This window comes from Eucyclogobius newberryi, unplaced genomic scaffold, assembly GCF_026437365.1.
Source record: "Eucyclogobius newberryi isolate DKJ021-1_F unplaced genomic scaffold, fEucNew1.0.hap1 SCAF_10, whole genome shotgun sequence".
Classification (NCBI taxonomy): domain Eukaryota; kingdom Metazoa; phylum Chordata; class Actinopteri; order Gobiiformes; family Gobiidae; genus Eucyclogobius; species Eucyclogobius newberryi.
The window spans coordinates 21683163-21711145 of record NW_027315724.1 but is presented as its reverse complement, the minus strand read 5'-3'; the positions used below and the strand labels follow the sequence as shown (position 1 = coordinate 21711145).

At 39.8% G+C, this 27983-nt stretch overlaps 1 protein-coding gene across 3 annotated transcripts; it reads left to right on the top strand.

Moving 5' to 3' along the window:
• The first annotated feature begins 12 nt into the window (after positions 1-12).
• limk1a (LIM domain kinase 1a) lies at positions 13-27590 on the top strand. 3 transcript variants are annotated; one of them, XM_072462798.1, is made up of 16 exons: positions 13-174; positions 1626-1725; positions 11851-11989; positions 19815-19924; positions 20394-20609; positions 20688-20793; positions 20997-21193; positions 21412-21598; positions 21701-21787; positions 23415-23546; positions 23631-23690; positions 24049-24114; positions 24395-24563; positions 24651-24706; positions 24908-25065; positions 25159-27590. In XM_072462798.1, the coding sequence occupies exons 1-16, from the start codon at positions 117-119 to the stop codon at positions 25322-25324; spliced, it is 2007 nt and encodes a 668-aa protein (XP_072318899.1). In that variant the 5' UTR covers positions 13-116; the 3' UTR covers positions 25325-27590. The 3 variants fall into 3 exon arrangements, with proteins under 3 accessions (XP_072318899.1, XP_072318908.1, XP_072318916.1); XM_072462807.1 differs by lacking the exons at positions 13-174; positions 1626-1725 and adding an exon at positions 4142-4209; XM_072462815.1 differs by lacking the exons at positions 13-174; positions 1626-1725; positions 11851-11989 and adding an exon at positions 15372-15741.
• The last annotated feature ends 393 nt before the right edge of the window (positions 27591-27983 follow it).

The window sequence follows — 27983 nt, the reverse complement described above, 5'->3', positions numbered from 1 at the left end:
CTGCGGAGAGCCGCCCACACCGAGAGCAACACGGACGCTGCGCTGGTGGCGACACCGGACAGCGGTTTTCTGCGGACCAGAGTTAGTCGAGCGGCTTCAGAGCTCGGTGTCTGTGAATGAGGTTAATGCTGCTGTGCTGCACCTGGAAGGACGAACGCATGGGAGAGGAGGAAGGTAAGAGCGGGGTGTTTACCACGTCAGGGCGCGGGATGCAGCCCGGAGCATCCTCACATCCATAATGCTGCTATTTACTGCGACCATGTACTTTAGTCTCTGTGTCTTGTGCAATGAATGCAGTGAATCAGAGCAGTATGGATCACACTTCACGGTCAGCTGGTGAAGATGTCTCCATTAAATGATGCTCCAGTACAGACTGCGGTGTCCGTCCTGTTACCATGCAGGACGCGCGTGACAGCTCCTTGAACAGCTGATGCATAGTTCATTATAGGAACACGCTCATGGCTGTTGCCTTTATAGAATCATTTTGTTGCAGCTAAAGTAGGCTATTGCAGTTTTCCCTGACACATGGCACTGGTGTGTAGATTGTCATGACGCACGTGATGTTTAATGATCTTTAGAAAAGGTATGGATCAAAATAAGAGTGAGGCATTAACGTCATAACAGAGCTACTTCCGGACTGTCCAATCAATACAAAGGGATCCTGCAAGTCTGTTTACAAGGTCAAAAATAATTTAAGGTTAAGGTTAAGCTCAAATAGTGCCTTGGCCAAAGGATTCTATATACACCTGTCTGTGTGAACTTTTGATTCGAACAAATAAGAATAAATGTTGATACACAGGCTCTGGTGGTATGACTAATAGTTTTGTAAAGGTATTTGTATAGTATCCAGATGCTATTATGTCAATCCAGCAGAAATGTTTTAAGATAATATCTTGAAACATTTCTGCTGGATTGACCATAATAGCATCGGGATACCTTATGTCTTTAAATGTATTATTTGAGGTTATTAGAAACACGTGACATTTCTACAAAACGTAAAAAATACACACATATTTAAAGTCTTATTTGAAAGTTGACAAAACGACTTTTAAAATTGTGTTTTTGACTATAAACAATACTCGATATTCAATTATGACATATCTTCAAAGCACCATTCCAGATATTATCAAAGTGTTTTATTTAATCTCTAGTTTGGTAAAAAAAAAATATGAGAAACAATGCCAATATAATGCACTACATATACGGCATAGAATAGTTACAGCTTTTTCTACTGTTACTACTTTGCATCTCAGTGCAGTGACATTTCGTTATTTGAATGCTTTTGTGATGGTAAATATGATAACACCAATAATACAGTAGTGCACTATAGTTCCTTTGTGACATCAAGTCAGTTTCTCGTGAAATAAGTATGAATAATTCATATTAATAACTGATTATGAGTCAAGTACCACACCAGTATCAACCATACCAATATCAAAAAACAACAACAGTGAAAAAGATACTTACCTTTATCAGTGCTCCAGGGATACACCACGACTACACATTTTTGAGCCTTAATGATTTGCATTTGAGGCGCAGTTATAACCACACATGATTGTCAAGCATCAATAGCATGTTTATTACTGCTCGGCCCATTGACCTGTGTGTGTTGTGCTTGTGTGCAGCTGGGGGAAGCCTGCCTGCCTGTGCGGGATGTAAAGACACCATTTATGATGAGCAGTTTCTCCAGGCCCTCAACGCAGACTGGCACACCGTCTGCTTCAGGTACGAACCACTAAAGTATTTCAGTCTGTGAGCACAACAGCTGATCAACTGCCCCTTGTGTGCAGTGATTAACATGTCGGTTCAGTAAAAGTTTGCAATTGGTTTGTCCTTAAAAAAAGACAAACCACATATTCTCATTTTACATTGTTTTATTATATTGTAAAGCATCTTTGGGTGTCAAAAAAGTGCTAAATATGTTGTAGTGTATATTATCATTGTTTAAACTACTATTGGTAAATAGTAGAAAAAGCTTCAGTTGTAGTCATCTGGACTCAGTTTTTTCAAACTGAGTCCAGATGACTACAACTGAAGCTTTTTCTACTATGGAACACGCCTGGACGAATGAGGGATTACACCGACATACTATTGGTAAACCTTTCTTTTCTTTTTTTTTACTATTTTATTTTTCATCAGAACATAAAACATACACAAACTCAACAACAATTATTACACCAGTAGAGGGGGTAAAATAAAAAATAAAATAAAAATAAAAATAAAAATGTATTGCAATTTCAGACCTAGCCATCTACATCTTTTGAATATAATTTAGATAGCGTTGTGTTGAATCTTCCTCTGTTGAAGTGAGCTGACTGACAAGCCCACTAACACTGGAGACTCACCCCACAGAGCGTCATTAATGATTTCCCCTGGCCGGATGTTTGAATGAGAAATCTGAGCAGGGCATCTGGGCTCCGAGTCTTCTGTTGTTTGGATTTGTGGTGTGTGTTTCTGTGAGCCTTGTTTTTGTGGCATCAGTGATGTTGTACCTGTAGTAGTGCTGCTCTGTGTTCAAGTGGTTAAGACACAGAAGTCCCAGGTGCAGCTTTCTTGTCGACAAAGCCTATGGGCTAAATAAAATATGATAAAAATAAAAGAAGTTGATGTAGGAATCGTTCTGGCAAATCTTCACTAAAATTCCTGAGTAATTTTTTTCCCAATTCAAACTAAAGCTCTCCCTGAACCATTTGGAGTACAAACAACAGGCTCGACTTGTTGTCAAGATGAGACTATTGGCTTCTGTTGTCTGATTTACCGTTATCTAATTATAAGTGGAAACAAGCAAATCAGATTTTCAAATCCCACCTAGATTTTCTTTGTTAAATATACGGAGTAAAGCCGCTATTGGAGGTATGGATTGCCTGACTGTAAATTGAGCATGTGTTTTGGGTTTAGGTGGAATGCCTATTAAATTAGTTATGAATTTTAGGATGTTTTTTTGGAGTATAAACTGACCCAGATTCTTCGCAGAATTATAGATTTGACTGAAAACAAAATGTGTTATAGATTTCTTCATATATTTTACCTTAACATGAGCTTGATAGTTATTTGTTTATTAGACGGTGGACAAACTGGAATTAATGCATAAAATGTCAACCTGGCCTGTACAGCTGGAACTGAAACATTGAATTCTTAATGGATTTTAGTGAGTTTGACTAAATTGTTTTGTCTGTGGGGCGGTCAGTATCGATCGACGTGTCTCAAGAGAGGATCTGTGATGAACTACTGACAGCGTATGCTTTGCAGACACATTGCTGAGTGTTCTTTCCCTAAAATATTTCCTCGATGTGTCCCAGTGGCGCACTTGTGTTTTTTTGATCCACTTTCAAAACCACAAGGGGAGTTGGATTGTCACGGAACAGCAGGATTTAAGACGGTTTACTAGTCTGACAAGGGCTGCGCGGAAAATTGCCTTGTGACAATGGGGAACAGAGCTTATATCTAAAAAAAACACGAGCGCGGGTGAGATGGTGCAGCTGCAATGAAGCATCACTCCAGCAGAGATGAGAGGAATGGAAAAGTGTTTGTTTGCAGTCATTTTTATTCTCTGTGGTTGTGCCGAGGGTCGATCTAAAGTCACGGAACTCCTGCTGAATGATTTAAGGACTTCGCGGTAAATTGCCAGTGCCAGTTCAGTTAATATTTGGAGCATACAGTATTTGTCTGATTTGTCTTACACGTATTAACCATTAAAAGTCACATTTTATTGTTTGAAAGGTTTAGTCTCGCTTGATGTTTCATAGTGTTCATGATGCAACGTTCACTGTGCACATGTCGGGATTAATTTAAAAGGAAATTTCAACAAATACTGTAGCAAATGCCGTACTATTACTATCACAGCCATGACTATGATAAACGCTTATTCAAAAAGGCAGTCAAGCGATCATTATGTCAGCGGAACGGTGAAACTTAAAGCCCATCTAATCACAATTGAACGGCTTGTTAAATCAGATAACCCACTAAAGGCCACGTGGAAGAAGAGTACTCATGAAGAGCTGAGCGAAATTAGATTTGTTTCAACCTGGTTCACTGGAGAGCTGGACTCGGATAGAGCTGTGTCATCGTGGTGAAGACTGTCAGAGGCGGATGGACTGAGGGATTGTGGGTGATGGCTTTGACAGAGGGGCAGGTCGTTCGTAGAGCTGCTGACTGTCACAACTGGACCCTCGGCCCCAGCGCAGCCATGTCAGCGAGAGGGACTGTCAAGTAAGTCTGAAAGCTTTGGGCTTGATTCTGGTTCAGAGATTGTTGTGGTTATTCTGTTATTTCATCGCTGAAACTTAAAATCTATTTCGTCAAATCGTCCATTTAAAAAAATCTAAAAAGAGTAGTGTTAGTAGAAGAAGTTGTAGTAATGTTGTATGCATATCTATGTTTTATTTCACTTGATAAAGTCTCAGGGCTCCTCTGGTAAACCTGTTCCTCTTCGATGTCTCTCACTTCCCTAAAGACACAAGTGGTGGTGTGTCTGTCCCATGCAGCTACATATGCGGGTGACTTATTTAGGTTAAACATATGACTAACCTACCAGCTGTAACATATGACTGCTCCAAAGAACCAAAACCAACGGGAAAAGTCCAAGGGCTTTTAGTCTAGTGTAAGACACAATTGAATAGAAAATAAATAATGTATTTTATTCACACCTATAATACTTCAAACAGAGGAGAGTCATTATGAATTTTAACCCTAACACTGAAGAAAAGAGCTAAAGATAATGTCTAAAGCATTTGCATATAATTACCACCAGTATAAAGAAGAAGGTTCTTTAATTTTCAAACCCAAATCTCACTTTTGCAGGCCTGTGTTATCACAGCTGCTCGTACATTTTTACCCAGAGGGCAGCGCTTTGATTAATCACCTTTCCTAAGCTGTGACCTTTGGCTCATGCTACAGTACTCCCATCAAACTCTGAAAGTGACATTTAATTGCGTTTTCCATGATAAACCTGACATCTTTTATGTGATTGTAAGGGTAAGATAAAGGTCCTGATTCCTCTGTGTAAGAGTGTGTTCCTTTTTGCCCTTGAATCTGTGTTTTTAGATAGAAGTGCAAAGACAAACCAATATTCTCTTCAAACTACACTCCTGAACAGCAAGAATGCATTTTATTGCGTTTATTCGATGAGATACTTTTCAGTTAAGATTGTGTAGATCCACATAACTTTACATATTATATACTGGCAGTAAAAGTTAAATGTGTAGATCTGTATGCTTGAAATGCTTTGTTCTTGTGTGACTGTATGACATAGTAGTTAACTGGAGCTATAGACTCAGATGCAAGAACAAAAGTGGAACGAGTGAGAAGGTCCCAGACGGTCACAAAGGAAACTGCTGCTGGTGCATGTTCAGTTCATTATTTGTGCACGGTCCAGATTCCCCACGCTCTAAAGAGATGCTGCCCACTGTTCTGAGCCAGAATTACAAATAGTGTGATTTATTTCAGTATAAAATGTTCAACTCGTTTGCTTACATCACATTCTAAAAGCGTCAAAGCCGAATGCAGCCTTTGTGCAGATGAACGTGATGGGACTGAGGGCAGCGTCTGATTGGGCATTTCCTGTCGGATCTTTGGGCGTCCAATAGACAGAGAGTGTAGAGTAAATATACTGGGGATGAAGTAAGGCCTTTTATTTGGGGGGTGACATCATCGCAAAGGCATTTCTGGTAACCATGGGGATAAGAGGGGGGGTCCGGGGGTATATCATGAATTGGATAATATGGGAGGCAGACAAAAGAAAAAAGGGACGTGGACATTGGATGGAACGAGGTATTAACGGTGAAATAGTTCCTCATAATGGTGAATTAAAATGGTTTATTGAAATATTTGGATGACATTTGCAGGATTTTATTAGCAAAGAAATAGGGGTTGAAGGAATTATTTGAGCGACACTTGGACAAAACTGTGACTAAAACCAGAACTAAACCAAGACTATACCAGGAATATACCAGGACTAGAACAGGACCAATCCAAGTCTAGATCAGGGCTAAACTGAACCAGGACAAGTGTGATCTCATCCATGATAACCCCAGCCACAAGGAGTCACTAAAGAGACAACTGTTTAGCTTGTTTGTTTTCTTTGTGGCAAGGACATTGAAGATCTGTCATGAAAGCTGTTACTCATAAGAATAAGTGTTGTTCATATCCTGGTCTGACATATACAGTATATAGTATATATATAATCAATACATCCAGTTATAAGATAAGATAATCCTTTATTGTCCCACATGGGGAAATTTCATATTGTTATATTATTATATATATTATTGTTCAGTAAATGAGAGATGGGACAATACTTTTTGGGGCTCAATATTCATCGTGTGTACGTTTTCATTACAATAGTTGTAATTTTCTTTGTAATACAATAATCTTTGAGCTGTAATATAAAAGGCTTACTTGTAAATTAAATACTTTTATTTATTTATTGACACTTAATTAACCAGGAAATGTCAATACCGTAACATGTTTCATTCTGCTATATATTTTTTATTACATTGTACATTTAGAAAAGTTTTTTGGGCATTATTCTACTTAAATACAATCTCTTTACAGTACAGCCTGTGCACATTTTATCATTTATATTCATTTCCCTTGACTTCTGGGCATAGACAGACCATTATATTGGCATATTGATTTCAGTCCTGTCTCCCCAGTCTACAGAGAGAAAGGAGATGAATGTCCTTCAGTTTGCAGCGGCAGACAGAGCAGTTAATATTTCATCGTGAGGATAGGTACATGTCGGTAGTGCGTCAAAGGGCATGTACCACTTTCAGGTTTGTTCTGTTCTCCACTGACTCTACTCTCACCTCCTCGCGGCGCTCCCACCGTTTCCTTATGGCGCTGTCCTTCTGTTTCCTCATCAGGGGAGCGGCGGCCTGTGCGTCACTCAATTACCTGTTGCTGCTGACCCTTTGACACAGCACATCGTCCACGGGGTTCACTTTAACCTTGATAGAGGAGTCGGGTCCGTGGAGACTGGCACGGGCAGGTTCAGGCTCCTGGGACGTAGCTTTGTGCAGATTTATGAGTGATTATAGGTGTGATGTTCGAGAGAATGTGGAGAAGCTGATTATGACTCGTAGTCTACTTTGGCACCAAACCATATGTGTAATAATAGCCAATGTTTACACCTCTACACATATGTTCTGAATATGGGTGTCACAATATTCATTTTTAGCTGTACAATGGTGCTTTTTTTTGACAAATATCAAAACAACAGTTAAGTCCTTAATTTCAATCCTCAATTTTTGCTAACAATTACATTAAAATGCATTTACATTTAGGGTTACCCCTAGTTCTGAAATGCATGTCATTCTTGTATAAAATGTCCACCCCAAGAATCCTCAAAACAATTCACTGGTTGGACTTGAGCCTGAAGCCCGGAAAGATTGGAGGAATGTGCTTTTTGTTTACTCAAGTGTCTCGTCTCAACGAAACATATTAGCATTTTTATTCTTTGGAGCAGCGCAGCTCCTTTGGGAGTCAACTCTGCTCCTTTCACTTAGCAATTGTTCATTCACCATCGGTTCAATGACATCGACTGGGACAAATGAATCACGTTAGCTGCTGACCTGGGTCACTCTGTCCAGATGATGAATAGAATTTGTTTACTGCCCTTTTAAACACTTTACCTTACATTTCGTTAAGACGCTGTGGGGATATTTAAGCTTACTGTGTACAACCAATGCAAAAAAAACAGCCAGCCAAAATAAGAAAAGCCACAATATTCTGGTTTTGATGTACTATGCACTCATCTCTTCAGTCCTGCAGTGGGGAGAGCATCTATGACAAAGGGCAGAGGCCGTGCTCCTCCTTTTTGAGCTGTGAAAGTAAATCTCCCACACACTTTGATTTAATTCCATCAGGGATTTGGACAGGAAGGGGTCAGTTTCAGATTTACTAACAGTGCTGCCCTGCTCTGATCCCCGCTGCCATTGGTCGGCTTCCACTCATGTTTTACAGCATCTAAAATCCCCAGTCTCATCTCAGCACCTAATGTATTTTTTGCCCAGAAATGACATTACATTTTACTGTTGCACACATTTTATAGTGCAAACATCTTCACAATGAGTAGACGTTTTTAGTGAATCTTCAACTTGTGTCGGTAGGTTTTTGTCTTATAGAGTAAAATAGAGTTTTTGTCTGATGCTCTCATGATCCTCTTGTACTGATGAACCACTCAAACCACTCAAATTTAAACTAAAACTGGAAAAATCAAGCTGATTTTTGGTCAAAAGATTGAGATTATTGTGGTAATATTCATCTTGTTCAGTTATGATGGATACATCTTTAATTCTTTAGGAAGATAGTTTTTTAAGCAACTTTTTTACATATAGTTTGACATGTTTCGGCTGCTGGCTGCGATCTGAAGCTATCTGAAGGTTGCAATTCATACACATCAAGGTAAATAGTACATCTCATTAACAAAATTGTCTGCTTAAAAATAAATCACAACATATTATCTAAATTAATAGGCACCTTTGTTCCCTTATCTGCATTCTAAGCACTTGACATTACCGGTAGTGTTTTTACAGGGTGTTTTGCTAAGTGGCATGTAAAAAAAGTACCAGACAGAAGGTCAAACCAAACTTCTAACAAAAGCAATTTGAACTTTTTTCACTGAGATAAGACAGAAGACAGGATGTCAACACTAAACATGTGTCAATTACGAGGAGTATTTCTTTGCATTTGTGCTGTGTGCGCGCAGTATTTCTTAATAGAGGAGACAGCCGCGGCGGCGGAGATCTCTTTTGGGGGTTTCATTTTTTGCCCTGAAAGCACAAAATTCCAATCCCACCGAAGAGTCTTAACGTCTTCTCTAGTATCTATGGTGCTGCTACTCCCAACCGTAGTCTGAGGACGTTCTGCTGCTTCTCTGAGCTTTGGGATCACTGCCCTGGTTATCAGAGAAGACAGCTGACTGGCTTTTGGTCCTCTGCTGCAGACGTCTTCAGAAAGCTTTGACCCACTTCTCCTCCTCCTGCTCTCCCCTCCTCACCCCCACCTCACCCAAACACTCTGCATGGCTAAGGAGCTTTGCCCTGTCTATCGAGCGGCAGGAGGCAGCTCTGCATGCCGACACACTCCAGAGAATGTGTGTGTCTCTGTCATAAATAAATCGTGCGTACAGTGTGCCGCAGCAGCAATGTGAACTGTAGGAGCGACCTTGGGCAAAGTCAAATAAACACAGCACGTCCGAAACGACAACGATGGCATTCTCGGGGGCGACAGGGGACTATGGTTCAGAGTTGGTGTATTTCTACCGTAGCATGAATCTGAAATGCATTGTTTTGTGCATGTCAAACGCAGTGGTTGAAAGAGCACTGGAAATGTAAAAGTACTTAAGTGAAAGTAGAAAGTCCACATGACTTAGGGATATCGAATTTTGGACAGAGTCATCAAGAAGTCCAGCTCCGTCCTGGGCTGTGCTCTGGACTCGGTGCAGGAGGTGGGGGACAGGAGGGTCCTGGCTAGATTCACATCTATGCTGGACCATGAGTGTCACCCCCTGCAGGACACTCTCTCCGCTCTGGAGAGCAGCTTCAGTGAGAGACTGATCCACCCTCGCTGTGTGAAGGAAAGGTTCCGTAGGTCTTTCCTTCCTGCTGCTGTCAGACTTTATAACAAAAACTGTTAGTACTGAACACTCGCAATACTGACCTAACCTAATACTGATGTGCAATTGCAATATGTGCAATTGCTGTTGGAATTCATGTGCAATTACTGTGCAATTACTGTGAAATTCATGTGCAATCTATGTGCTGTCGTGACACATATTCATGTGCAATTACTGTCGTGATCACATGCAATGGTATTTATGTATTTATTTATTTATTTATTTGTCTATGGGAGTTTTTATTTATTTATAGGAGATCTTCTACTGAAAGTGTTTTTCAGATCTGTTCTTCTGTATCTACCTCTGTATCTACCTGCGTTGCGCCAATGAAATTTCCCCATGTGGGACAATAAAGGAATATCTTATCTTATCTTATCTTATCTTTTAGTGTTACAATCATTGTGAAAAGAAATTAATCACAATTTAATGATTTTTCATGATCATTGTTTGATTCACGTTGTCCAACATATTCCTTGTTTGTGGCCGGCTTTACAAAATTTTACTTTCTGAATAAAAAAATATCCATGCCCCATCGAGCCAACTGCTGTTGTTATTTTGGGCGTTGCAAAAATAAATTGAATTTAATTGATCCAAAACGGCAAGATAAAAAAGTTATTTTAATTTATGACTATTTTTTTGGACTCATTTTGCTTCTAAAATTGTCCCGATTAATATTATTTGGTTCTTAAGGTTATATTGTGGCCTGAATTATCACAATAATCGATTAACCGAATAATCCTGACATCCTACTCAAAGTACTAGCTGCTTTTTAAACAAATTTCTTGAAGCATTTTAGATTGCTTGGCCATTAAAAAACAAGGACATTAGAATGGAGTCCAGCCAGGCAAAGTCCTTTATACAAAACTTGAAAAAAGAAACTGAGCTAAGATGTTTTAAACCATAGTCTGCACAATTCTCTGAGCTCTGGCCAATAAGAGCAAGCTATGCAGTGTTGTTACCGAGCGCAGCAGAGCAGCTGTACTTTTGGACATTTAGGACTTGTACTGTACTCAGTAATGTAATTGTGTAATGTAATTACGTACAATTACATGGCCTGAAGTATACTTAATAACAAGTATATGTTTAAAAATCTACTGAAAATAGTTAAATCACCTCCAACAGTAATGGCAGTATTTGGAATGTGCTACTTTCCACCTTTGGCCACAGGTACATTTATTTGTGTAGTTTTGTGGTAATAATAGCACTTTACCTGTTTAACTGAGCCGTGCATCTGCATAGTACATTGAATCTGATAATAAGGTTTAAAATGTGCATATTTTTAGTCTCATAACATCCTTGCTTTTGTCATTTTTCTAGGTTTTCAGGAAAATAGAAAAACACGTCTCGCTATCATAAAAATGTCCTCATGGCGGAACCTGTTTTTGGCTGTTCTAATTTTTCTGATTAGCCGAGACTGGATTTACTAACAACTACAGATGCAGCAGGGTCTGGAGAGTAGAATGAGACAAAAAACAAAAAAAATCAGTTATGCTATGAGTCTGGCAATATCTTCACATACAGTAACTTACATTAATATGTGAGTCTTGCATACTTAACAGACTGTAATGTGTGTACTTTCACATTAATACCTCAATTAGGATGAACATCAAATAATACTGTATTTAGATGACTGGCTGAAAAGGAAATGTGTGGCAATCTCATCTTGACCTGGAAACCACAGGAAAAACACACTGGACTTGACTGTTAATGCTCCTAAACCTTTGTGAACACAATCTGTCATGACAATCTGTAATGTCATGATGCCTCAGTAAAGATTAAAATGAAAACTATGATTTAAACCGAAGGGTGTCATTATGTGGCTTTAAACCAAACACAGTTCACAAAATATTCTGTCAACAAAAAAAAGTCACCATATGTCATCTTTGTAATGATGGTTTGTTCATTGATATAATGAAAAATCACCCAACACAATCGCATTAACTGAAGGAGACACAATGATGGAATACACTGTGTCTGTTGTCTATTAGATTTAATGTTTAATGTGTCTTGTAATCTCAGGTTATGTGTCCATTGTTGGGTTGTCAACAGTATCGAAAATCAGATACTAAGCGATACTCTACTAGACACTAAATAAGAAAAAAAAGCTGAAAAATTGCTCGTTCCTCAACAGTTTTAGAGGCTTTATCAGAACAAGAATGATCAGAATGTTTAATAAAGAAAGTACTATTCTGACATGATGATGCTCCGATCTTAAAAGTGCATGTGTCTTCCAGGTGCTGTGAGTGCAGTGCGTCGCTCTCCCACTGGTACTATGAGAAAGATGGCCGTCTCTTCTGTAAAAAGGACTACTGGGCCAAATTCGGGGAGCTGTGCCACGGATGCAGTGACCCCATCGCCACCGGTCTCATCATGGTAAGAAGACGCGCGCTCGCCCCCTGCTGCTTCTCTTGTTTGCAGATTAAACTAGGGTTACCGTCTCGTCGCTCGCGTCAGCTCGTAGTACAAAATGTGTATACAAGCTCGGGGGCCGGTGTCAGGCCTGTGATCGACGGTGAGTGAGTGGTCGGATCGTTTTACAGACCTCCACTGGACGTCCAAGCTTTGAGAGCACATTAGTAACAGGAGCGAGTAGCAAGGGAACAATAGACTTCATTCGTGAAGAGATTTGTGGCTATGAAGAACGGACAAAATAAGAGTAGTGAATTTCCATTTGTTAATTTGCCATTTACTCCCACCACTGGAGAGGGAAGCAGGGCAATTGTGAATGCTGCCTGGGAATGTTTAATTTATCACTTCAGAATCATTTGTGACTGTGTCATCCGGAAAATAGAAAAGATCTGTTTGTCTTTTCATTATTCATTAAGTATTCATTTATCTGTAGAAATCCATAAACACTACGATATCAATTCTATTTAAAAATAATTACCGTGTGTGTATTTTTTATTTATTTTTTTAATACAAAAAATGCTATAATTAATCAGTATTAATTTAACACCATAGTGACAAGTCATTTTCAAATGGCAGTATACTTGAAGCACATATTAATGTGGGGATTACATTTTTAAGACACCATTTCTGTTCTCTAAAACATTTGTTTTGCTTAAATACGAAATAGAATAAACTATTTAAAATGCAATTTCAATATTAAATCAACAGATTACTGTCATTTGTACGGCCAGCACCGCCTTTCTCTTCCCCCCAAATATTTCTGTGAGAAAGATGAAGAATTTCCCACCGTCACTTCTATTTGTTTTGGAGAATTGGCTTTTTCCTCACACTAATAAAGTCCAGCTCAGCTGCTTCCATAAAACAAGGGGGTGTTGGAACTACCTAACAGAGTCCATTTATTGTCCATAAAGCATGTGGTGTGACTGTGGGCTGCTTGTGCTATAGGGTCATGTGTCATGGCCCTGATGAACAGCAGCCATTTGAGCACATCTTGCAGAGTGAGTGTTTTCTACATTCACATGTGCACTTCAATCTCAATAATGCCTCAAAGCACAAGGGCAGAGTGGATGAGATGGAGGAGACAGCCATTCCTCTTTCTCCTTGTGCTTGGATAGACTACACTTTAGTAAATTTAACATCCAATCAAGCCTTATTGCTGTAAAGGGCATTAGCAGACAGACAGACCAAGGTCAGCTGTCTGAGGACCCACATTCATTTAAAGTCTCTAACTTCACCTGCACATAGACACAGCACTGTCCTATTTGTATCTTTTACTGATGAACAAGCACTTCAATGTGGTTAAGGCACAGCACACGTATGCCAGGCTCAGAGTGCAGCCGGCCGCAGAGTTGTGAGTACGACTCCTGACTCTTGCATTTACTGGGACTCTTCTCTCCCATCCCTCATTCCTCTCCTGTCTAATAAAGGCACTTCAGTAAAGCCTGCAGTCTGTAGCAGTGACTCAGCAAACCTAGAGGGAAGGAGGGAGGTATGAGGAGGTATGAGGAGGTACACTTAGTGCAGCAGGGAGGGGTTCAACTCCCCGAGTGGGTTTCATCTACAAAAACATTTTTTTTCTGGAGATAGCGTGGTTAATTTGCTTCTCTAATTTTAAAATCTGAGAAAGTACCTAAATAGTTCCACACTGCTTTCTGGATTGAGTGCGTATTTGGAAGTAATTTCTTTTCGTCACATGGTGAAAGAGCCTGGTTTTGTTTCACTTTTGTTTTAATATTATGATTATGATTTAAAAGTTAGACCAACCCATTCAAATATTGTTACTAATAGTAAAGGTAAAACAAATATACTCCTCTGACCTTTTTCACATTTAAATTCAATTGTAATGATGAGTGGGTGAAATGTGTTGTTTGGTTGTTAAGAATTATCCCCCACAACAGTGGAAAGTCCCACATCCTAAAACTGTGACTATTCTCAAAACAAGAGTTTGCCGTGTGTCACTGCGAGTTTCCATTTGAAGCCAGGCTGATTATTATGAAATATTACAATATCATAATTATCAAGATTGAACTTCTATGTTTGTTGTAGCACTGGTGATGTTGAAGTCATAAGTGCAGTAAACAGCGTGGTCTGTCTGCACAAATGTTCTGTATGTGATGAATATAAAGGCTGTCTCTTTTCTGTCCCTGAGGTGATACATGTGCTTTTTATCTTTAGAGACAACTGCTGCCTGAGAGGGCCATAGTCATTACATGGTTTAGTCTTACAGTTATTATTGAGACATGCAATAGTTCTTACAATACACCCTCTAACAAAAGGGCATTTCCTTTTTCCCTTGTGTAAACCTCGACTCGGAACAACCCCGGAATGTCACTGTGGGCAGTTTCACTTTTGACAACCACTGTTTTCATTTGAAGGAACATCTATTTGTAGATTGATCTGCTTTAAAAACAATTTATTCACAATATATGGATCTCTGCAAAGATTGTTTTCAAGATTGTTACATGGTATAGCGCAATTCAATTATTTTTTGCCAGTCTACTGTAAATAGCATACAATATTTCTATATACATACTATAGTGTGCATGGGACACAATCTTTAACTCCAACCAAGTGAGATTCATTGCTTGGCTGTTGCCAGTTTGTTACTGTCAGATCTCTTTTTCCTCTGTGATTTTGTTACTAATGCAGCTTCCATGCAGAGACTTCCAGTGTAACTTAATCAGGCAGTGTCTGGCTTTGTCCGTTCTCTGCGTCTGTCTCTGTTTGACATAAAGCACTTGAGCCCTGAAGGCCCTGAGTGCATCTGACCGTCTATTAATACCAGCACTGGACACAGGCAACAGTTGTGTGTGGGACAGTTCAGAAACAGGGACAACATGGACCACTGGTGAAGAGGTGAGGGAAAGAATGACTCTGGAGAAAGGCTTACATCACCACAACACTGTTTGATGCAACACAATAACACTGTCCAGCTGGTCAAGGACACTGTTGTGTTTTATAGCTTCTGCTTAAACAACTAGATCGGTAGTTTTCTTATATTTATTCACCTTTGACAAACTAAAATGTACAAAACAATGAATCTGTCTAAACCAGGGGGAAGCATATTACAAACATACACTATTAAACTTACCAATACAGTTCAAATGGAAAATCAAATGGAATTTATCTAACTGTCCCTTTGCTGATTTTTAAAAATAAATGCTGTTTGTTTAACCAATTTGCAAGAGACATTTACAGATTAAAAAATAGAAAAAAGAAAAGATAAACTGATTTATTTTTACAGCCTCGCAAAGAAAAGACAACAACACAGCTTTGCTCTATATTTTAACAACTATCAGTTCAGGAATGTGGGTGCATTGGGGCCAAAAAGGAGGTGCAGAAAGGAATGCATTTAACACTGTTGGGGGTTGGTGGTTTCAAAGTGGGAGGGCTGAAAAAAGCCGGCTGGCGCATGTGCAAGAGTGGGCGGCGCCAAAGAGGAAGCGATGAGGTCATAGTAAAAGTAAGAGAGGAGAGGAGACAGGCAGGGGAAGGGAGGGGGAGCGACATTGATTCAGAGATGAGCTCAGCTGCAAAGGCGTGGACCGGCCGCTCCGCTCGCTCTCATCCTCGCCGCTCTTAGTGTTCTGTTGTGGCCCCTAGAATGTACTAGACTGACGCGGGACAGGAGGGACACGCCGGCTCTCGCTGACATGGTGGGAGACTTGTTCTTCTGGAGCTTCTGCTGTCTTAGGCTGTGGAAACGGGAGAAGAAGGTAGGCTGCTGCTGTCATGGTTGTGAAAGCTGCATGTAGACAGTCTTGAGGGCGACCGGCCGGCATGTAAGCAGAGAGCAGACGGTGGGGTCGATGGTGGACGATGCTGAATAGTCATTTTCATCTCTGCTTCTAAATGTCGAGTTGTTGCTGCTGGTTATGTTTCGTTTGTCATTTTGAACCGGGTCAGTGGACAATCTGTTTAGCTGCGAGGAGCTCCGTTGGTGCTTCTTCTTCTTGTTCTTGTCATGAAAAACTGATGAGCCGCGGCACGTTTGCTATTTTTAGAACGCATGCTTCTTCTACGGATAAAAGTTGGAGTCAGCTGTGGTGTTTGTGTCCGGAGATGGGCGACTGTTGTCATGCCTTGATGATGTCAGGGCCCACTGTTATTTGTGTTTACCGTCTACAGCAGCCGCGCTCTGTCCGGCTTCCTCCATCTGACACGAGGAAGAGCGATGAGGAAAGAGGATGAATACATTGACAGTACTTCTGAAGCTTGTCTTGTATGTGCGTACTGTTCTGTGTACTGTCAGAGGCACGAGGGCTTTTCCATTCACAGTCTCCTCAATGTACTCCACTATGTGTCTGCGCACAGAGCCTTTCCTCATACCACAGAAGCTGTAAATATATTGTCAAGGTTACTATAAATATATACGGTGTAAGGTACTCCCCTACAAAAGCAAAAATGTGTGTGGTCTGAAGAAATGTCATATGTAAATATAAAGCCTTTTTAAACAAATTGCCATAATCTACTTCCTAGTCACCTCTTCTGTATATTCAGACCTACATGTACATTCATTAGTAAAATAGAGATCTATAAAGCAACAAAATGTGTATACGCTTTTGAAAGTTATGTATACAGAAAGTTATGTACAGAATGAAACCCTTTATGCACATTTTATCTCAAAGCAAGTACTAAAACAACATATATTTTCTTCTCCCAAACTTCAACCTCAGTAGCAGCCTCCTGACCCACTTCAGCTCTCGTTTGGGGGCTTCCTAGTACTTAAGCCACATGATGTCTTCAAAACAAGTGTGTGATGTCATTTTCTCTGAACTTTCTGTCACAGTCACACATGGACTTAGTTTGAGTGCAGCAGCAAACAAGATCCCTGCTGTCAGCTCCATTACATCAGGCACAAGCCAGAGCCTATATAATTTGATGTGGTCACTCAGAACCACCTCGAAGCACTCGAGATGTATGAGGTCATTTTTCCACATTTAACAAAGAAGTCATTGGGCTTGAGAGGAGAGGAGACTGTGGGAAACTACAAGAGATAACACATTACTGAGCAACTGTTATTGCTGTTGTGGAGCATCATCATGTCAGAGCATTACTGTTGTTAGATCTTAATAATTCTCTGCACAATGAATTTTCTTTTCTGATTAGTTGTATTGATATTCATATAATGTATACAGGGCTTTTAGTTTTATACTTTTAACTGTCCAGAATGTTAATACTACATTTAGTGCATCCTTTACTTCAAACCCCTTTGCATTGTTATTTCCCATCCAAATGATTATTTATTAGGAAATGACATGAGGAAGTGAGAAAGGAGGGGAACTAACAATACTATAGTTATAAACAGAACAAATGGCTTGATAGAAATAAATGTCAATGTAAATTCATTCAAGTAAATGCCACAATAAATGAATCCTAGACTTTTAAAAATATCATAAATTATGTTTTTCATACATTTATATTTGACACAGTTCAATTTACACAAGAACGAAAGCTTCAGTTTAAACTATTATGCAGTTATTAATGCGGTTTTAATATATCTATCTAATTTACTTCCTCATGTAACTTCATTCGACACTAGGGACCCCCCCATTAGTGCATCGTAATCCGATCTGGTGTCTCCCACGTCGCACCCTCACCCCCCTCCTCCCCCAGTCAGGTCTGGACATGGTTGTGTTTGTAGTCACTCTGCGACGCCATGGCGATCTGCGACTAGAGCAAGTCACAGTCTCACACCGATGAGGTCACTCCAGTCCACAACGAGGCTTGAAATGGCAGAAGAAATGGAACAGACACTAACACATGACGACTCCACGATGTCCTCTTTATGCTACACAATGATCAGATGATGAGATAAGTGTGGAAGTGAAGTATTCTGGCTGTAGCAGCTGTTGCATGTCAAATGGCCTCACAGGTCTGGGTGTCATAAGTGTCTGGTGGGTGATTCTGACTCCTGCCCTTGTGGCTGGCAAATGGCAGTGACATCCTTCTCATCTCTGCCCAGCTGTCTTCTCTTCCGGTGTAAATCAATGCTATTCCAAGAGTGAATCCCCTGGACATCAAACAGGAAAAAATATTTACTGCTTGGTTTCAGATGACACAATATTCAATGGGTCTCTAGGGTTCCCTTTTGTTTTTCTGCAAATCTTGTGGTGTGGTTGGATAAATGGCTCATGATATTAAGGAAAGTATGTTGTAAATAGTATATAAATATGTAAGCTCACAATTAGCAAATCGCAAAGGCTGACCCATACAAACATCTTCTGAAGTACTTTTTTTTCAGTCTTTAAATCAATTAAAATGTGAAGTTTGAACAGAATCTGATTATTAAAACACTAATGGTAAATCTAATGGCAATCACAATTCTTGTCAGAAAAATTGCAGTCAGATATTTATTTCAGCTCTAGATACAATCATACTGGTAACATCATGATATTACATAGTGTGTAATACTGATAGGAACAGCCATGTGGAGGTGTGCTGTATTTGTGTAATTCTATTGCTTAGTTATAATATGTTTAAACCCTTTGTAGAATCATGTTTTCCACAGTTTTACAGTGATTACTTATTCTCCAGCACATGATTTATCTCCTTCCTCTTTTGTCTACAACAGCCCTGACCAAAGGAGTCAACACTAAGTTCACAGAAAGCAGAAAAAACTAATCTGACCGAGCGTGAAGAGGCACAATCCTAAAGAAGTGTCTTTTCAGTCTCATTAGATAAAAGTAATTAATATTCCGGCACAGTGTTCTTCCTCGCTGAAGCCTGAAGGAGGGCAGTGTGTTTGTGTTTGTGTGCTTGAGTGTGTCTGTGGTCTCCAGGGAGACAGCTGGAGACATATGGCTGAACACAAAGACTTTATTGATTTTCATTTGTACCTTTTGCACTTTAGTTTCCTGTTAATCCTCAACACTTTGACATTTGCTGAAATTGGCGCTTTAGTCACAGTAGAATCACTCTGATAAAATGGTCACTATGTTTGATCCTTGTAGTTCTTGCTTCAGTTTTACAAGTTTTAAGTAAGAGTTATAATAGCAAGTCTTATTATTTTACAGGGAGAAAATTACCATATTTAGTTTGCGCCTGCTTTGCATTAAATTGATTACCCTTTGTTTAGCCAATGCTTTGACTGCCCCTCTTTTCACTCTGCTTAATTTGACTTGCAGATCTTTGCAGTGGAATGCAGTATGATCAAAATAGCGTGCCCCTCCTTAATTTTCCACCACCCAAAACTAAAAAAAAACATAGATTATTCCAGGAGGGCGTCGTTACTGCTTTGCATTATTCCCCATGTTTAATCATACCTTTACTTGGATTCGAAAGCAAGGGATGGAATGATTACCAAAAGGAGTTGAAAGGGTCATTGTGTGAAGGTAGAGCGACTTAATCGATCCGCTGGTCAATTATTACAAAGGTCTGAAATATGTAACGAGCAGCGGTAAAAGTGTGAGTCTTCTGCTGTGATTTATGTGCATAGTTTAGAAGAATAACGGGGCCAGCGTCATGCTTACATCTGCTATTAATCTGATCGTTGCCCCTGGTTCTTTTTGGCCATAATTCAATTCCCACTCCAGTTTCCAAACGGCCCAGAGCACAAGCGGTGGTCTGGCATCAACAAAATCAATTTCCGAGCTGACACAGCACCGTGATCAGGCCTCGTACCTCTCCAACCGTTTAATAAAGCAGCTCTCTTCACTGGTTATAGAGAACTCTTTGCCCCCTGGGTTGTTGCAGCTTCATTTGCATGTCAACATCAACTTTAAAGTGGAAGGCTAAACATGTTGTCGAGGGCATAGACCTGTTCTAACTTGTTTTTTACCCTTTGTAGGTTGCAGGAGAGCAGAAATATCACCCAGAATGCTTCACCTGTCTGAACTGCAGGTCGTTCATTGGTGATGGGGACACGTACGCTTTGGTAGAGAGATCCAAGCTTTACTGGTGAGTTTGAGATGATTCAATTTGATATATTTAGTGCCACATATTTTAAGTTCTAGGGTCTATTCACTATTAGAAATGCTCAAGTTCAGCATTTGATTTAGATTTGAGATATTTGTCATGTGAATACCTTGTAATCAATGGAGAAAACTGTCTCTTGGCCTCCAACTGAAAAATACCAATAGTTACTGTTTAGTGAAGTATAAAGTCATTGTTGTCCATGTGTCGCAGTCTTTAAGAATATAGTCTTTTCTATAATTAGTTTCAAAATTATTATTTAGGTTATGATCTTATTTTTATTTAGTTTCCAAATTAAAATCTTGGGTTAAACAGAACTGTTGCTATTACAGTTTTCCTAAAATGACCTAAAGCAGTGTCTTACCAACAACATGTGATCCTGTGAAATCTGTGAAGATAATGGTTTGCCTTAAACAACCTCTGCTCTTCCTTTGTTTCCGTTTTTTGGCTGCAGTGGTCATTGTTACTACCAGACTGTGGTCACCCCAGTGTCGCTCCCGGACTCTCCATGTTCACGGATCCCACACACGGTCACTCTGGTGTCCATCCCAGCCTCGGCTGAAAGTAACAACGGACGAAGGGGCAGAGGCTTTTCAGTAGCCATCGACCAGCCTCTCAGTCCCCCCAGTGCATTTAGCCCTGAACCAGGACACACTCTCAGAGTCACAGAGTATGTAGCACATTCAGACCTTTGTGCAGCTGCTGTAGTAATAAACCTGGTGATTAATACTGAATCTGTTTTCTTCAGAGTCAATAAAGAATGCATTAGTCCTGATGTGAAAAATGCTATCCATGTGGGAGATAGGATCCTTGAGATCAATGGGACGCCCATACACAATGTTCCTTTGGATGAGGTAATACTCACACCTTTTTCCTTTCTTTTCTCTCATTAGTCTCTTTTCCCTCTTTTTCTGGGACACTAGCAAATTATCTTCCTCTGAGCTTTGGATTATATATTTATGCAAAACAATCCTGAAACAATCATTGTTTATAGGATCAAGTTTCAAACCACTTGTAACTGAACCATCACAATCTATATTTTGTTCAATTCTGCCAGATTGACCTGCTGCTTCAAGAGACCAGCCAACTACTTCAGCTCACCATTGAACATGACCCTCACAGCCATGGACAAAATGGCTCTACAGATGCAGAGGAGGTGGACGGACCACTGCCAAGTCCGTTTTCAGACGGCCCGAGCCCCATCACACAGCCCCCAAACGCTGACATCAACAAGTTTCGATCACGTATTGTCACGTAGGTTACTGAGCAACACAGTCAGTCTCTCAATTGTTGTACAGCAGAGCTTCTCAAAGTGTGGGGCGCACCTGTTTGAGGGCGCGTAGAGTAACGCAAGTGTGGGGGTATGGATACTTTTTTTAAATCTTCAAAGGGGGCGCACCAGAAAAAGTTTGAGAAGCTCTGTTGTTTTAGTTTTCTGGAACAATAATAACAAAATCCTGTATGTCTTCTAGGCGAAGCTATAGCATTGACAAATCACCAAGTTCCAGCAATGCAGCTTCTCCTATGTCCCAGAGGAAGGACATTAATCGCTCAGAGTCTCTGAGAGTTGTGTCAAATCGCACACATCGCATCTTCCGCCCGTCTGATCTGATTCACGGAGAAGTGCTTGGCAAAGGATGCTTTGGACAGGCTATAAAGGTACATTTGAAACAGCTAGTGCTGTAATATTGGGTGCAATATCTATTATGTCCAGATGATGGCAGCAATGGCTGACTGTTTGCTTTATTGTGTTTTTTGCAGGTCACTCATAAAGAAACAGGGGAGGTGATGGTCATGAAGGAGTTGATTCGTTTTGATGATGAAACACAAAGAACATTCCTCAAAGAGGTAATTATCTGAGCATGTGCTGTTTCACTGTACAGCATCCAGTGAAGAATGTTGAGAACATCATGAGGCCGACTTTCATTGTTTTAGTTGGGTAGGAAATGCAAAATCACAACTTGAGTGATCTTAGCTTGAACCCTTACGTGGCTTTGTCAACCATAGCTCCTTGGAAGTTTACTCCGGCTCCTGTTGATATCAGTTTACATCACAAACTTAATAAACTAAAAAGGCACTGCAACCGCAGTTCATTGTTCAAGAGCTCATTGATAAGAATTATAATAATATTTTGTGTTTATTTATACCGATGGATCTAAAGATCCTGAGAGTGGGTGAACAGGCGCTGCTTTTGTCTTGTCAGACCTTGAGACCTTGAGCGGTTAAGAAGAGGTTAACAGACCATCTTTCTGTCCTCACAGAACTCAGCAATACGATTAGTGATGGAATGTGCTGAATCTACTTTACAGTGTCACAACATTGTGATGTGGAGTCTTTCTGCTCTGTAAAGTATTCAATCTGGATAATCTGATTGTAGATAAGATATTCTATACAGCATCTTCTATTTTTTATGGTTTCAAAATAATAAACAGGAATTCAATCTGCTGAATCTTCTTACAATCCAGTCGCAAAAATCATGTAAGGCAGTGGTTATACTTACTTATATAACACAGTATTAATTGGAAGATTATTAGTTAGGACTTAAGAGCATCTTTGTAGTGTTACACTACAATCCCCTTTTTTATGGTTTCTGTTGATCTCCTGTCTCACTCAATCCAGTATGTGGCGGTAAAAGCAGGTTTTCAGTTACTGCCGCTGCTATTAAAGGTGGTATGGACGATTTTTTTCAGCAATTTTTTTATCATATTTCCTCGTGGCGTGGATAAATCATTAGTCCTGCCACGTATCAATCATAAGACGCACCTACCGCTCACCTGCAGCCGCGTCAGGCTCGTCCCCACGTTTCCGCGTGCCTAAGCGCATGGATCTATCATAATATAGTTCCCTCAGTGTACGGGGCAAAATGAAGACGGAGAAAGACAGTTGACGCAGAAGTGGACAGAAATCTACGGGAGACGAGCGATGCGATGCGCTCCGTTGCGCTAATAAACAAACACACGTGTGTGTTCCACCTGTGTTCTCAAAGTAACATAACAACAATAACACACATGTCAATATTATATATATATATATATATATATATATATATATATATATATATATATATATATATACAAAATTATTTTAATGACTTTCCAAACAAATCTTGTTTTGTAATTAACAAATTCAGGATGTTAAGTTATATGGTGAACAAAGGGTTGATTAATGATGAAGATTAATGTTAAAATAAGTCTTCACTTTGGCTTAGAATTTAAGATTGTAGGTGGCTCAGAGTAAACTAGTTCCTTATTTTTGTGTGACTCATGGAAAGGATCTGATGTAGGAAAAAGAAAACTAAAACCTATAGTGAACGCTTCATAGTAAAATGCATTCATAAAAAGTACAAACATTGTGACTTTTCTCTGTGTATTTGTAATACACTTGCTAGATTCTTGCTCCAGCATTATCAAGCTAAATTAATGTACATTTAAAGCTCTATGCAGCAGGTTTGTTAACGCTGACTTGGTTCTCACAGGTGAAGGTGATGAGATGTTTGGATCATCCAAATGTTCTCAAGTTCATCGGAGTTCTCTACAAAGACAAGAGACTGAACTTCATCTCTGAATATATAAAGGGAGGCACTCTGAGGGACATTATTAAAAAAATGGTGAGATGACACATTCTGCTCAAATTGCCTTGTATTCAGTATTATTGGAGTTACTTTCATTATCATTATCATTACAATTCACAGGATTGCAAATACTCCTGGAACAAACGAGTGAGCTTTGCCAAGGACATAGCAGCAGGGATGGTGAGCCTTTCATCTTGAAATATTTGAGCCAACTGCCAAGTGATTAAAGTCATGTTTGTACATTAGAACATTATAATATACAGCATTTGATGGCTTTACCTAACTGTCAAAGTAAAATACAACCATACAACCACTTTTCTTTCACAGTATACAATATTTACTCATCCTATGGGGTTTTGATAAATGTAAGATTAAAACATTGGTTCATGTATGTTTTTTCTTGATATAAATTGCTTTGCTTTAGTGGAATACCCAACTCTAAAGCCTTTGAAATTGACAGGGAGTGCTGTTTTTGGCTTGCTGTTTATGTTTCTCTTTTTCTGACGGTCTGTTTATCTTTCCACCTCTGTTGTTCCAGTCCTACCTGCATTCCATGAACATAATCCACAGGGACCTCAACTCACACAACTGCCTCGTCCGAGAGGTAAGCTCTCATACATATGCACTTACTCTTGTTTAGTTTGATCATTTGGACATGTCCTACAATTGACAGTTCAGACACCAGGACCTGTGTTATCATGCTTGAAGCATCTGGGACATTCTTAAAACTCCAGTGGAGTGTAACACTCTTGTGTTCGAGCTTAGTGAACTGTAGTGCATTGTACTTACAAAAACAATTGTTCTTTGTAATGCAGCCTCTATTTAACTGTTTATAATTTGATTTCGATGACATAATATAAATGCTTTCTTTTGTTTCTCTATAGGATAATACGGTTGTTGTAGCCGACTTTGGCCTTGCACGACTCATGGTGGATGACAAGCATGAGGACCGGGTGTCAAAGGGTAAACTGCCAGGTCTGAAGAGACCAGATCGCAGGAAGAGATACACCGTAGTAGGAAATCCCTATTGGATGGCTCCCGAAATGATACATGGTATGCAACACGTTTTAAACTATGCAATCCCTTAGGTGTCAAGAGTACCTTAATCATCTGGTCATTTTTTGTCTTTTTTTTCGCTAGGAAAGAGCTATGACGAAAGAGTAGACATATTTTCCTATGGCATCATGCTCTGTGAGGTAAGCAAATCATTTGTGTATAGTAATTGTACAGAACTTCCATCAATATTAAGTTTTAGTAAATAACCACATTACTGTAAGTGAAAGGGTGACAAATGTGAATGGAATCTATGGAGTTTGTGATTTTCAACACTCTTTTGAATGTACCTTTTGGTCCTCCTCTTGTACAAATGTGTCTTATGTGCCTCTATCTGTGTCCAGATAATCGGAAGAGTCAACGCTGACCCAGACTATTTACCAAGGGCAGTGGATTTTGGACTGAACATCTCTGGCTTCCTTGAACATTACTGGCCCCAAGATTGTCCTCAAGCTTTCTTTCCCATGGCTGCTCTTTGCTGTGATCTTGATGCAGACAAACGGTACATTCATTTGGACGCTGCAAATTCTTATAAACAGGTACATCTACAAAAGCATATTTATAATGAATAACATCCCTTTACTTATCATTTTAGGCCTGCTTTTACAAAACTGGAAGAATGGATGGAGAACTTAAAGATGCACTTGGACATTGGTTTGCCTCTGATCTCTGAACTGGAGCAGCTGCACAAGGCCTTCTGGGAAAATCACAGCGTCACATGCTCTGAGAACGGCCTGCACAGCCCCGAAGAGCCCGAGTAGATCTGAAAAAGGATGGACGGAATCGGGACGTTGGAGAGAACCATCCAAACAGACCGCTGAAAGCACTGTGTCGTTATCTCCCGAGGGCAATGCCATGTTGAGCTGCTTTGGGTGTTTGGAGGCCGCAGGGTTTTTAAGAGAGAGGTTCCTTTTGAGGACGTTATTGCTGACGTAGGCTCAGGATTAATATGAAGTCTCAGGGGGTCCAAAAAGCCACCAGAGCAACAAAAGAATCCAAACAACTTGGGGAACATCTCACTCAGACACACTCTTTGAAGATGATTTACTGTAATCAACTGTACATACATAAATATAGAGGATCTCTGAGCAGAGAAAAGAGATATTATATAACTCTTCAAATACAGTGTGCTGTAAGTTTGCATTGTTGGCTCTAATGAATCTGGCTTGTTTATCAGATTGGAAAAATAACAGGGCAAGGGCTTTACTGGTGCCACAGAGGTAAACGAATGGATACTGTCCACATTCTCCAAATTTAAGGACCCTTTCAAGCTTTAAATAGCTCACAGAAGTGTACGGCTGTAGATAATGCAGAAATAATGTCCCAACATGGACCAGCTTTTCTACCAGCACCAATCCTTAGTTTCTTCTGTAGCAAACATACACTTTCAAGGTACAAATGTCACGCCTTCATTGTTGAACAACAAGCATAGCCAGCAACATTGTAAAATTTTATATATAGTAATTTTATAAACATATTTTGTATGTGTAAATATTATACATTGCCATATTTTTATTGGCAATTGGCTGAAGGAGTGTTGACTTCAATATCAAGGCGACGCACTAAAGGAAATAAGCCTATTGTTAGTGGGCATCACTTCCCAAATCATTGCATTATAGGTGTAAAATAACACAAAAAACAGAACACAAAAGTTCCCTTCTGTTTTCATTTAGCAGCATAGATCTGTAACAGAATTGCTGGAGAAGACTAATATACTGTAATATGGAAGGTCATTCTATAATCTAATCTTTCATGCTTTTACCATCAGGGTCGAATCCATTGGCACTGCCATTGTGTCCTCCATCTGTCCAGTCTCTGTTCACAGATCCCACTTTGTTTACACAGAAGGCCGGCTGTAAATACCACGGCATATAGACATATGGCTGAAAAACACTTTTTGGCAACTCATAAATATGCTACTACACATCTCCACTTTCTTGCACCATTTTACATTTATTTGTATTTCAACTTTGGAGATTGCTTTGTAAAATCTCAGCTGCTGTCTTCACACGCTGCATGATGTTCTAACTCAGTATGTTCAGCTTTTTTCAGAAGACTGGACTGGAAAGGAAATAAGCATTTGTTTATGTATCTGCTTAGATTTTTATAATAGATTTGAGTAATTTATTTGCACTATACTACCAAAATGGCTGTTTGAAGCCACATTTGTTGATTTCTACTTTTGGGCTACTTGTGATAAATATATTTTGTCAGTTCAGGTTGATAAATGCAAGACACTGATGGAGCCTTCACATGTAAAAATGTTCAGAAAATCCATCCTCTTTAACCCAGCAGACTAGTATTTGGCATTTGGGCTTCTGAAATACAATTGAAAGAAATGTTTAGCTGGTCTTTGCTTCCAAGAGGATGTGATTTCCGACCTCTGCCTGCTGCCTACAGACTGATCCTTTGTGAACACCCTGTTATTACATGCTACTTATGTCTATGGTGGACCACTTTCACATCACACTTTTGGCTCAGGGCTGTAATATTTTGGAGGTGTCAATAAGACTCACAAAGCATGTGACAAGAGTTCTTTTTGCTTCTAAAAGTGTTCCCGCTGTGGTCGTGTGTCCTCTGCCAGTGGCTTTGCCATGTTCTTGTCCTCATTCCTGTCTGAGCCACATCGTGCATGTTCGATGTCTGTGAGGATGTGTCATGATCAATAAGAATGTTACCGCAGCACTTCTTCTTCCTTACCTCTGAACAATGCTGTGCCTTTGTTGAAAGCTAGCCTTGCCAACGATTTGAAAACGTGAATTTCTTTTTCTGTACCGTAAGTACACGCCTGACTCCAGAGCAGTGAATTTGCTGATGTTATGTGTGAGAATCCATCTGTTGTCTACCATATTTATATTTACAGATATTGATTGTTGGACTTATTTTAAACATTTGATGTCTTAATTTTGACACATGCTGTGAAAAACGATTCTGCACTTTAATCTTAAACATTTAGATTCCGAGGAGGTTACCTGTTTTGTTTTTACTTTTGTCACAGCTGGAAATAAAACTCCTCCTTAAAATTAAGCCCATGTGGTTTTTCATCATTGTCTTTGCACACACTTGACACTTGAATGCACCTCACTGCAGAGTGAAGGTCCAAGCAGCCTAACTTCATCTATTTGGGAAACTTTTATTATTGTCTCCATTTAAAAACCACAGTTCCAACCCACAGTCTACTATATGTATACTGTACCAGTCATAGTGTTTTTCACAGTGAATCACACTCTTGAAGGGCTGTCCCTGGCTGTCTCTGGCTGTCCCTGGCTGTCCCTGGCTGTCTCTGGCTGTCTCTGGCTGTCCCTGGCTGTCCCTGCGAGTCCACGTGCTTGTGTTTTGATCCCGCCGCAGGAGCGTCGCAGTTGCGCGGTGACGTCACTTGTCTGACTGGAGGCTGGATCTCACATACTACAGAGGACG